Source organism: Hemibagrus wyckioides, linkage group LG03 (genome assembly GCF_019097595.1).
Source record: "Hemibagrus wyckioides isolate EC202008001 linkage group LG03, SWU_Hwy_1.0, whole genome shotgun sequence".
Taxonomy (NCBI): domain Eukaryota; kingdom Metazoa; phylum Chordata; class Actinopteri; order Siluriformes; family Bagridae; genus Hemibagrus; species Hemibagrus wyckioides.
The window spans coordinates 10,107,704-10,121,003 of record NC_080712.1 but is presented as its reverse complement, the minus strand read 5'-3'; the positions used below and the strand labels follow the sequence as shown (position 1 = coordinate 10,121,003).

Genomic DNA, 13,300 nt, shown 5'->3' with positions numbered 1-13,300 from the left:
GGTAACAATAAATAATAATATTTCTTCTCGCCTGCTCGTTTGTTGTCATGGAAACATTCATATCTGAGAGGTGCGCTATGACAGACTGTAAAATGTAATATGTGCGTTATAAGTACTACAATACTAAGCTTGTAAAAAGTCAAAAGGGGAGTACAGGAGAGAGAGAGAGAGAGAGAGCAGTGCACACCATATGCAGACGACCAGTAAAGTTATTTTGAACTGGACACACACACACACGCTCTCGCACTCTCTATCTCGCGCGCGCGCGCACACACAGCTGTCGGGAACCATGACACAAGATGACCGATACAGTGGTCGTCGAGGGACAAGTTAGATTCCGAGAAGGAAAAAAGGTTTCTCTAAACTTCTTATCACCTCTTTTTGGAGTGGAATAAGTTGCTATAGTGTGAGTGTACCTGGCCCAGGTGAGAGTTTCACTGTCTTTCTGTCTCTGTAGTGGAAGAGCAGATGGGTGGTCCTGAGAAAGCCCTCTCCGGTAGCAGGTAAGCTAACGGCACGCGTTAAAACTCTGTGTGTGTGTTTGTTTGTTTGTTACAGCAGCTTCTTAAGCAAAATGAAATAAAATAAAAAAAGAAACCAAAGATTGCGTAACTCCCCGGTGAGGTATTTATACTGCGCTTTCTCCTGCCTGGTATTTCACCTGGAATCCTAGTGACGTCAGACCGCCGCTGTGGCAGCACGAGCAAATGAGAGCACGCGCGAGACTGGGACAAATCAAGGTGCGAGCGATGGCACGCGCTTTAAACGCCGTCTAACGAAGAAGAAATACGTAAAATATACATTAGTCGGTAAAATTATTATTATATTATATCATGTAAGTTTAGTGCAAACAACTGCTGGGTTATTGTTATAATATTAGATGATCAACAAGGCGTCATACGACTGGATCTTTCCCCACCTGTATTTATCATTATCTCTTTAATATTTAAATTGGATTCATTTTACACGAAGAACTGCATTAATGTTGAATTTTAGGTAATTTAGTTTTGTGCAAATCCATTACATTTTTTTGCACAGTCTTGTTCCTGGAAATGCCAGTAGATAAGGAATCACACATGATGCACAGTCCTTTGCAAAGGACTATTAAAGCATCACCCAAAGTGTGTTATTCATCTAATAACCCAGCAATGCCTCCGATTTATTAATGAATGCCAGGTCAAATCAAGTCGAGTCAAGAAGCTTTTAATGTCATTTCAACCACATATAGCTGACGCAGTGCACAGTGAAATGAGACAACCTTTCTCCAGGACCCTGGTGCTACATAAAACAACATAACAACATAGAGATAAGGACAGAACGTCACACCTTTTGTCACCTTTTATAGCTACATTCCATGTTCTACTATGTTATACCAGCTATAAAGAACTTGTTTTTGCTAAACTCTTTCCTTTTCCCTCACTTAAAGACCAAAAAATGCATGTTGGCTTGTTACAGTGAGGCTGGAAAATGCAAAGTGTCTTGTCCATGATGGAGGAAACACTGGAGACGCCTTCCCTAAATGCTACATAAATGTCTCCTAACAGAAGACTCCATCACATCACCAATTATAGCATTTTCTTTGTTTAAATAAAAGCATATATTCACCAGTATTTTTAAGAATATGTGGTGCATCTGCATAAGTGTCTGTCTCTGTGTGAGCTATAACTACAGGAACAGTTACATATTAGGCAAGTGCATTAATATAACCCTCATATTTATGTCACATCTGCTGTTGTATAGGGTAATTTCTCCACCCTTTTAGCTTTGAGTTATAGAGTTAACCAAAGTCATTATATATCCTGTATAAATTGACAGCCTGATAAAGATTCATCTCAATTCCCCATCTAAGATATTTTATTTTAGAGTTAACAATGAGTTAATGTTGTTTCACGTTTCATGTAAACATAAACAGTGCAATGTTCTGTTTCAGAGACTCTTTCCTATCATCTCCTGCAAAAAGTAAATCCATCAGTTTGTATTAAAATGAAATGTATGTAGTGTGCACACTGTGACGAATCTCATTCTGATTTAAAGCTTGATGATATATTTTCATTATTCCTGTGAAAAATCAGTAGTTATGTGATGCACACTTCTAGGGCTGTTACAGTAACGTTTCAATGGAGAAAAGAAACTCCAACAAACTTTCATTCTTTTAAAAGCACTTCCTGATTTTTATTTGAAGAAAAGAAAATGCTCAAACATATTTGCTAGTCTGTGGTCAGCCAAATGGCCATTTCCTGTATAGTAGGTGGTTCTTTGGCATTTTAGTGATGTAATGTTCTTGACTCTCTAGCTATAGCTATATCTAGCATATAGCTTGAAGTCTACGAAGCTTTTGGGATTTTGTCAGAGGCTGACATGTAATGAGTCAGTTAGTCTCCAGCTGTTGCAATAAATCTCTCTCTCTCTCTCTCACTCTCTCACTCTCTCACTCTCTCTTTCTCCCTGACGTGCTTCGTATGACAGCTGCGTGTATGTCTATTCATGCTGAACTACAACAGCAAACATACAGTAAATATAGACCATCAGCCCAACATTACAGTGATGTCTCAGTGGCTTCACTTTAATTGCATGCTGGCCTTCATAAGACATTTGTGTAGGATGGGATAATTATAGACTAACACTACAGGTGCTAACAAGCTCTCATTACTCTACCAACAAGTACTGGCAGAGCGTTCTGAATACATCGTATGAATGTATTTTTTTTGGCAATTTTTTCATAGATTCACAAACAGGTTTCAAATAAAGGAGAATCTTTCTTTCTTTCTAAGATTTCATCTTAATGTTCTTAATACTATTTAGCAAAGTTTAGCAGCTACAGCTCTAACGAGCAAGCCAAAGATGACAGTAACAGGAAAAGAAAGTTTCTTTCCTGCTGCTCTCATGTTCAGTTTGCTCATTAGACATCTAGATTCCAAAGAAAAAGAATGCACTAAACCGTACCCAAAGAAGTCTAAACAGAGATAACAACAACTTCATAAAAAAAGGTGCAAATGAAATTTAAATGACGGTCTGTCTGTTTCTCCATGTTATTAGCATTTCACTACATTACTACCGGATTTGCATATTTTATATTATGAAGCTCATTGTTTAATTGTGTGTGTGTGTGTGCGTGTGTGTGACAGACTGCCTTTGTGTGCTGGTCTATAAGGAGCGCAGTAAAGGGCAGCGGGAGAAGAGTCAGCTCACTCTGGGTGATATCTGTGGCCTGGAGCTCCTGCAGGGTTTTGAAGGAGTGAACTACGCCCTTACCCTGCTCTGCCTCACGCAGACCCTTACACTCGGATTTGACAGCAGAGAAAACCTCCTGGCCTGGGACGCACGTATCCGATACAGCCTTGGAGAGGGTAGGGAACCTTTGCACTGATAGACCGTATATATTAAATATTAATTCAACATCACTCTATTCAGATACATACAGATGTATTTCAAAACGGTTTCAATCATTTTATACAGTCTATATGCCTAGAAGGAATATATATATATTTTTTTTATGCAGGTAATACATCCATTACCTGATCTCAAAGTTGTACATTGCATGAGAAGTGTGGTTAAAGGAAGTGGGGATTGGTAGCAGGCTCTCATAACACAAGCATCTGACCCTGCACCTTCATGTACACTTTTCGAAAGAACACACACACACACACACACACACACACACAAAGATGAAGCACATAGCAAACATCATTTGTGGTCGAGAGGTCTATATTAAGTCACTCTCCTGAATGCCAGTCAGGTTGTGTGTGACGCGAATGCACTCTTGAAGTTTAAATATGGTCTGCTGAGGTGCCAGCAATCCTGTAAGTTTCTCTAGAACTTTCCTTCACCAAACTCTTCTTATACTCACAGGATAAAGGCAAGCTTCTTTCATCAACCAGGATTCTGTTCTTATACACAGGGTCAGCTTTGCATGCTTAGGTTTTCCTCTGTCGTTTTGGCATCAACAAACATAATTTTTAATATTTAAATCAAAAAGTAAATGCTGTTACTGACATTCCGAAATATTGTTCGTTATTTGGTATTCAGCTGCATAGGTTTCTTATCATTTCGGAATAATATTTGTGTGCTTGAGACATTGACTTATTGGCTGAAAGTATGTAAATAACTAATCGAGTATGCCACTAAAAACCATGGCCATTAATATTGACTAGTGCCCCTTTGCTGCTTTTATAAACCTCCGCTCTTCTTGGAAGGCTTCCACTAGATTTTGGAGCGTTGCTTTGGGAATTCATGATCATTCAGCCACGAGGCACTGATGCTGAACGGGAAGGCCTGGTGATAAGTCGGTGTTTTAGTTCACCCCAGAGGAGTTCAGTGGGGTTCATCAACTTCCTCTTCTTGAGTTCTTCCAACCTTCATGGATCTTGCCTTATGTACAGGGGCACCATTATTCCTATCCATGTTCTGGCCTTTTAGTACCAGTGCACTAAAAGATATTTAGAATTCCAGGACCACCATGCATGACCTTAGGCAAGGCCTTTAACCCTCAATTGCTCAGTTGTATAATTTAATACTATACACACATGTGCTTTCAGCTTATAGTTCCAATATTGTGGCAACAGCTTGAGGAGGAACCACATATGGTTGTGATGGTCAAATGTCCACATATTTTTGTCCATGTAGTGTAGAGTGCCTTATTTCGGAGCCCACATTGAAGCAGCTCTTTTCTAAACAGCATTATATATGAAATAAAACACCTTGTGACATGCTGTCATAGTTTCTGTACATTTTATGTTGTAGAATGTCCATGAGAAAGTTATCTCTTGTTCCAACTCTTCCCTCTATTGTTATAATTTTTTATATATCAAATTATGTAAACTTTGTTAAAAAGCGATATATTTTTATTATCAGGCTTAGATTATACAGAGCTCTGACTAACCGTAGAAATGATAACCGACTGAATGAAAGCATTCATTTAAACCTGTAGAGTTAGAACGTTAATAAACACCTTCTAACCAGTCAGATTTGAGAATGCAGCAGCACTGTGGCATAAGCAGTGGTGTGAAACAAATTCCTTTCACTGAAGACAGACTTATGACTCTCACTGCGATCATCCATTTCTCAACTGAATATCCTGGTAATAATGTAACCTATGATAAATGATTATGTAATTACTGTGACATCAAAACGTGACAGAAGCACATGCCTAAGGCGCATCACAGATAATGAGTGTTCCTATCCGGCTCTGTTGAATCCTCAATTTTCACATCCTTCCCTTTGTTTGTTTATTTGTTTGTGTATGTGCCGTGCTGACAGAGTTATAATGGATTGTGTTCAGTGAAGCGCGGTGAATATTCCCTACGATGCTCAAAACTCTCTCATCAGTCTCCTTCTCTCCACTGTGCTCCCTCACTGTATGACGGCTTGACGACTCGCCTTACATTGAGCCTGATTGATGAGTCAGTCAGCATAGAGGACTTTCTCTCACTCTCTGACTGTCTCGCTCTCTTTCTCTCGCTCTCTTTCCCTTTCGCTGTCTCTCTCTCTCTTTCTCTCTGTGATGGCATACAATTAAATCTGCGTCAGAAGATTCATCATTGCTGCTGATAAAGGAGCTTTAAAACTTATCCTAAAGCTATTGATTAGACTTTTTTCCTGATTATGATGAACACATCATGCCCTGGGCACAGCTCACTTGCTTTTGAATGCTTTATTATTCTTTTTTAAAGGGACCTCATTATGCCAGCATGCCTCTAGCTAGAGCAGAACATTACTTTATCAATCTGTTTAGATTTAAACGAATATCACAGCGTCATTTATGCAAAGGCGTTAAATGACGCCATCGTGGGTCGAATAAACATTGCTCCAGCATGTGGTCCTTATTTGTGTAAAGGGATTTTTTTTTTTTTTTTGATGAGATTAGCTATTAGAATAGTATAAAATGCAAAATGTAATTTCTGTAAATATGAAATAGCGGCATATTTTTGCAGACTTCTACAGCATATTAATATATCATCTCTCCTGACACATATAAATTTACGATTTCTCCTGGGATTTTAATCTTTGGCTGTGATTGATCCAGAGCTGCTTCTGTGCTGTAAGGTCAGGGTACACAGTTCTACAATATTGTCACTGGGGAGACAATGAAATGTTAACAGTTCAATTGTGTTTCATTTGGAAAGAAGCTGCCTGGTAATATAGACAGCATTGTTTTATTATAAAGTCTATCCAGTTCAAAAGGCTGAATAAAAGATGCTGGCTTTTAAGATTACTTTTTATTTGGAAATTCGAGGAGCCCACTTTCCAAATTTTTCATAAAAACATGCGGGACCAAAGTATTGCTTTAGAGGCATTTGTCTACCAAAATGCATTTTTTTGTTTAATGGCAAAATACATCACAGTGTTCTTGAAAAAAGGCAAGAAGAGCGTGCATGTCAAATATTGACAGAAAAGATACATCTTTCATATTACCATTTAGAAATTCCTTGTCTTTGTAGTCTATGTTTTGTACCACACAAACATGATAATGTTGCCACCTCAGGCTTCTAGTTCAGTCCTAAAATTGGGTTACTCTCTGTGTGGAGTTTTGAGTGTGAGTGTGTGAGTGAATATGATCATGCTGTCCTGTGATGGACTGGCATCTAATCCAAAGTATATTCCCGTCACATGCCCAGCGTTCTTGGGATAGGCTTCGTGCCCACCACGAAGGCATCTGACCAGGATAAAGCGTTTACTTAAAAGAAGAAAGAAGCTCATTATGCTTTGCAGGGGCGTAATTTCCACTGGGGACAGGGGGGACATGTCCCTCTCACTTTTCAAATTAGTTTGTTATGATTTTTTAACTGCACGCTGTCATCATCACGGAGGAGCAGGACACAGAGAGTCTGCCTGCGTCGATGCGCGTGTCCGCATCCAGGAATGTCGCGTGCACACTCTAAAACTAGCTCACTGAAAGGTGTAATGAACAGGTATCGCGGTTACGTCACAGGCTAGCAATAAAAAACACCAGAATCAGCAACAGAAGACTTTAATGTCATCATGGATGAAAAGAAAGAAAGGAGATAATCATACTTTCATGAACATTCCGTGTAGCATGAAAACGAGTTCACGTTAAAGCACACATTTTCTCTCAGCAATGTATTTTGTGTAGTTTAATGTTAGACTCAATATGGTCATAACTCAGTCGTTTTCATATCAGAAGACAGATGAGGTGGACAGTTAGGGTACATGGAGAGATGGGATTGAATGGATAGATGGAGGACAATGTTTATATTTTTCATGTTTGTGAGATTGTGTGCCAATCTTGCATCCTGTGTACCAAATAAGTAGTGAGGATTACAGATGGTTATTCCTACCCTGCTATAATACAGTGTTGGAGGCATAAAAATGATCTACTTTAGGTTTTTGTGCTGCACAGAAAGTTAGCACCAGGAATGTAAATATTTTTAATTTGTTCATTAACTAATGGTGGTTGTTTATGCATGAAAGACAATTATTAAAGTAATGATCAACATTTTCATATAATTACATATTAATGTTGCTGCTGTCTATCTGCAAGTGATATTACAAAATAGTGCTGTAACAAACACAGTTCATAAAAGCTTTTGCTTTTTCTATTCTAAACCCCTGCGGTTTGGTGGATGTGTCTCTGACAGACGTCCTGTACAACAAGTCATTTAATTTACATTTTCAGGTACAGCGGTCAGTTTAAAATAAAAGTTTGTGTAATAGTGGAAATTGAGTCTCACATTATTTCAATTTTACTCACACACAAAACATTAATGGTGAACATTTCTGACTTTATAAAATAGAAGTCTTGCTGATCGACCCCATAAAGAAAGTAAGACATCTTTTTTATATACATAGTTTAGTAGCCTACTATTCTTTTTGGCAGACTTTATCATTATAATCAACTTAATTATTTCCTGGATTTTGTATCACCATAGTCCCTAAATGTATGTAAATGCAGGATTCAAATCAAAAACATTTTCCCCCATTTTGTGCGCCCCCCCCCCAACTTCTCAAACCAAAGTTACACCCTTGATGCTTTGACACAAACATGCTAATCCTGTCAGCAGTCAATGAAGCTATTATTTATATCATAAGTTACCATAAAAGCTAAGTAAGAACCATAAAATATAATATCAGCACATGTCTATTAAAAAAGGAAAACTCTTTCTCTTTCTAGGATAACACAAACACTAAACTACTAGATCAAACTGTTTCTTTTTCAGTCCACAGGTTCAGTGTAAACGTCCAGCCGGGCACTAAGCTGGAGAGTGGCGCAGCCTCACTGCATCTGTGTAATAACCTGCTCGCTATAGCCCGAGACATCCCTCCAGCAGTTATTGCGCACTGGAGACTGACTGACCTGCGAAGATATGGAGCAGTGCCGAATGGATTTATCTTTGAGGGAGGGACACGATGCGGCTATTGTGAGTCTCTCTTTGTCTTTTTACATACAAATGTCAGTGCTGTAGTACTGCTACTGCTCATGCTGCTTACAGCAGTACTCCTATCTGGTACATTTTGGAGTTTTCCCTGCTTTAGTATGATTCAGGAAGGTCTGTTATCAGCTCATTGTGTATTGGGAGCAGAGAAATCACAGAAGTACCTATAGATTACAGTATAGTCCTGATCTTTAGACATCTAAATCTCTCTGGGAGATTTTTTTGTGATTGTTGGGGCCAAAAATGCTTCATTTTGCTGCAGCCTTTTTCTAAATTTGTGATGCAACTTTTTTTTAATAGAAGTGGATCCTTCATTAAACTCGTACCTGTGAAAACACATATGCCATCACTTTCTATGATAGCTTTACTCAGGTTCAGCACATGTAATTCAAAGAGGGCCTGGGTTGAATCTGTGTTGTGATGAGGTCACGAGATGTGTCTTGGATCAAATCTGCAGAAAGTACTTTATATGGTAATTTTGTCAAATTTGCAAGCTCCTCCTTTGCTTGATCTGCAATCGCAAAAAAAAAAAAAAATCACAAAATTCTGGAGCAACTGCTTTAGTTGAATTTACTTCAAACTTTGACCAAAATTGTTTGGGGATATTGGGAAGTCCTGATTAAATTTTCAAAGGACTTGGAAAGGGGATAGTTGTGGGTGGAAAGATTTAATTTAATACAAACTGCTTCCCAAGATAACGCCGAGCAATGGCAGAAAGCTGGTACAGAGCAGCATTACTAAGAAGCAGAATATGTTACTGAAAATGTAGGTTAATATCTGATAACTGTCTTTAGACTAGTGTTACATTAGGGAGTGTGTATTACTCCAAGAACAGAATTGATTTATCTGATAAGGAACTGTTTGATTGACAGAGTGGAACTGAGCTTGTTCTGAAGCTCTTCATGATTTTGCTATTACTGCTTTCAGGTCTCTTGAACCTTGACATTTTCCACACCTGCCATGACTCCACTGATTGCTTTGGTATAAAGCCATTAAGCCTCTTGCTGTATGATTGGCTAGTAGCACTTATTTGCAGGTGGCTATCCAAGAAATTAATGCATGATGTTCAGTGCAAGCTTGATTTCCAGTTTATATTAAAAAAAAAAACCTTGATGGATGCAAAATACTGAAATGCAAAGAAGCAGTACTGCATTAAAGAATAATGTATAGGGAATAACACAGTTAGGGGTCGTTATAAGAAAATAATTATGTTGATTATTTATCACAGCAAGTTCCAATGTGTGTTATTCCTCTTATACCACAGCTAGATTTCCTCTTATCGCTTATATTATAATATATAGATGTAGAGAGCTCTCTCTATTTTTCTGTCTCCTGAAGATAGTAAGACAAACATACACAGCTTGTCGTGTTACAGTGGAACCAGAATGTGTACACTCCTCTGTCTTAAAGACTCTCTCATGGCAGAAAACTTACTTCTAATAATCTCTGACGCCGAAGACTCCGTCCATAAATGTTAAAGAAATGCCTCTTAAAAGAAATATAAAATATTCCATATAATTGAATAGATATTATTTTTTGTTAAATAGCAATGGCTTTAGCTTAGGTTGTTACTAGTAAAGTATAAATTGATGCATTAATATAAACGTGTTTTTTTAATGGCGAATTCAAAAGTGCTTAAACATGGCTCTTCACTCCTTTCTCCCATTTTTACGCATTGTAAGTGACATTCCATGCCAAGTGTCCAGTGCGAAAATTAGACATACTCTCAGTTTTTCCCATCTACCTCACTTGTCTCTGTCTCTCTCTCTCTCTCTCTCTCATGGTGGTGGGTAATGTGTGATCTGGTCCAGTCCACCAGCTGTCTCTCTGGCAGAATGAAATGCAGCTGTTTGTGAAGCTCTATTAGACCTAAAACCTGACTTGTCTATAAGCCAAACTTTGTAATAAAGAAAACAGATTTTCCTACTGATGTATTTTTCTAAATTAATTTGTTGCTGATGATGGAGGTGGTATGTGGTGCATTAGGACATGCTCAGCTGTTGCAGTTGCCTATGTAACAGACTCAGGCCAGATTTTATAGGTTTTGGCATGTTATATTGTGTGTTAACAGTCTTCTACCAACTGCAGATGCTCAAATATAGGGGACATACAGCCAAGATTTTCAGTGGGGTATGTGAAGCATAGCCAGACAGTCTGTGATTTCTCTGACTGACCGACTGACTGTCTGTCTAACTGACTGACTGACTGCCTGATTGACAGACTGACTGATTGACTGGCTACCTGACTGACTGACTGCCTGATTGACTGACTGACTGACTGACTGACTGGCTACCTGACTAACTGACTGACTGGCTAACTGACTTCCTGGCTACCTGACTAACTGACTGACTGACTGACTGGCTAACTGACTGACTGGCTAACTGATTGGCTGACTGACTGACTGATTGGCTAACTGACTGACTGACTGGCTCACTGACTGACTGACTGGCTCACTGACTGGCTCACTGACTGACTGACTGGCTCACTGACTGGCTCACTGACTGACTGAATGACTGACTGATTGACTGACTGAATGACTGACTGACTGATTGGCTAACTGACTGACTGGCTAACTGATTGGCTGACTGACTGACTGATTGGCTAACTGACTGACTGACTGGCTAACTGACTGACTGACTGACTGGCTCACTGACTGACTGACTGGCTCACTGACTGGCTCACTGACTGACTGAATGACTGACTGAATGACTGACTGACTGATTGGCTAACTGACTGACTGACTGGCTAACTGACTGACTGACTGACTCACTGACTGACTGAATGACTGACTGACTGAATGACTGACTGAATGACTGACTGACTGATTGGCTAACTGACTGACTGACTGGCTAACTGACTGACTGACTGACTCACTGACTGACTGAATGACTGACTGACTGGCTCACTGACTGACTGAATGACTGACTGATTGACTGACTGGCTAACTGACTGGCTAACTGACTAACTGACTGACTGACTGACTGATTGACTGACTGGCTAACTGACTACAGATGTGTGCACAAAGAGTCTAGCTAGCCAAATCTCAACCTAGCTACCCTTAGGTACCAAGCAGTGACAGAAAAAACAATTTGTGATATATATGCATATGCTACATTTGTTCACATAGTTGGAGTTTGAGGGTAGATAACATTAGCTAGCAGTGACTGATTCGCATCTGCCAAGTTTGTCTGCAGGTTACTGTGTCATTTACAGGTTGTCGCTGAGATTACATGAGAATTCCACTTTCAGAACAACAATTTACAAATAATTTCCTCACCCCCTTGTCATCCAAGATGTTCATGTCTTTGTTTTAAAGCTAGGCTAGCTAGAGATATGTTGTTTTTTAGCAAATAGCTTATATTTAATGAGACTGTGTGAGGTTGTACCGTGCCACCATTTGTAGGGACTTTCTGCCCAAAACTCCAAATATCTTCTCAAGGTCAAATGTGTAATTACCTAACCAGAAAATTCCTTCTAGTTTTAACATGAAGTCTGTTTTATTGAAGCAACTGTTCACTGATAGTGCTAAACTATTCATATAAATTACAGTCCAGTTTAGGTTCTTGCTAGCTGTGTGATTGAGGCACATGCGTTTTTAAAAAAAAACACAAAAAAAACCCTGTAATGTAATCCTGAAGCACGATTTTGAAAAGCTACTTTTTTACAGAAAGGACTGTGAGCTTGATTAAGTTAAAATGTTTATTTCACCTAATGGTATTTGATGAAGAATAGCCTATTTTACTATACATTCTATTGAATCTATTGTTCAATATTTGTTAACGTATCAAATTGAGAGGCTTGGAATATATTTGCTATATTCAGAAACATTTGCAGTAGTTTTTCTGTATCACTTTGATAAAGTTTATTTACCTCTATATTCCTCTTTCCAAGTTACATGTTGGCCTTTCTGCCTTTGGCACTAATGGGAAGTCCGTATTTTGCACCGATTACCACTTTCTCTCACCTCACCACCCTTGAGAATGGTGAATAGTGATACTTTGACCCTGTGCACACAGTGTGAAATTTGTTAGCATGTTTCTGAGGATTTTTCTTCACACCACTAATTATATGCTGCAGTTGTTGTGGTCTTGCTCAGATGACCTGCTCATTACAAATTGCCTACAGCTCTAGTAGTCGTCTTTCATTTATTCACGATATTTCACGCTGTGGGGTTTGTGAAGTCAGATTGCTCTGCAAAGATTACCAGCTGAGGCTTGTCTTCATTTTGTCGTCCATTTTCAAATGTTCATCTTGAATCAGTGGGAAAACAACTGGTCATGAACATCCAAAGCTCTTTTATGTAGGAACAATGAAGAGAACATGGTGAGAAAAACATCAGTTTGGTTGAATTTTTATGCTCAGCTTAAATCTTAAATCTGGCTAATTGCTACGAATTTTAACGCAGTTTATGATGTATGAAAAATACAACTACAAAAACAGCTCATAATTGTCCTCTATAGAATATTCATTAAAAACCTTCACTTTCCCAGTATAGGCTTATCACAGCAAAGTGTAAATTTAATTGAGTCAAAAAGTAGAAGACTTAGAGAAGTTTTTAATTCTTGTGGGGAATTAAAGTTTTTGCTAACGGTTAACATGAAGCAAATAATTTTTACAAAAAGTCATTAACACCTCATTAGCAACACCTGACCCCATGCTATGTTTTCACCACAAATATTTAGCTTTCCCAAATGTAGATTAATGTTTATTGCTAAAATAGCTTTAGAAAAGATTCTACTTTATTAAAATTCATAGCCTTTCAGAGATAATTCTACCTCTGGAACCAATCTATTGCTGTCTTGCTCTGTTAGCATAAAGCATTTGTATGGTCAGATTAGTCAAGGCAGGATTGAGGGCTATGTCTCATTTAATTCATTAGTACACAGTGAGCTGGTGAATAGTTTCGAGGA

The 13,300-nt window shown here is 38.6% G+C and overlaps 1 protein-coding gene across 2 annotated transcripts in view; it reads left to right on the top strand.

Annotated features, from left to right (window-relative positions):
• The first annotated feature begins 226 nt into the window (after positions 1-226).
• dok7b (docking protein 7b) overlaps positions 227-13,300 on the top strand; it is a 35,030-nt gene continuing 21,956 nt past the window's right edge. For both annotated transcript variants that reach the window (XM_058384206.1, XM_058384199.1), the window contains exons 1-4: positions 227-353; positions 458-503; positions 3,126-3,347; positions 8,175-8,375. In XM_058384206.1, the coding sequence (XP_058240189.1) occupies positions 300-353; positions 458-503; positions 3,126-3,347; positions 8,175-8,375 (523 nt within the window). In that variant the 5' untranslated portion in view covers positions 227-299. The remainder of the gene's footprint in view (positions 354-457; positions 504-3,125; positions 3,348-8,174; positions 8,376-13,300) is intronic.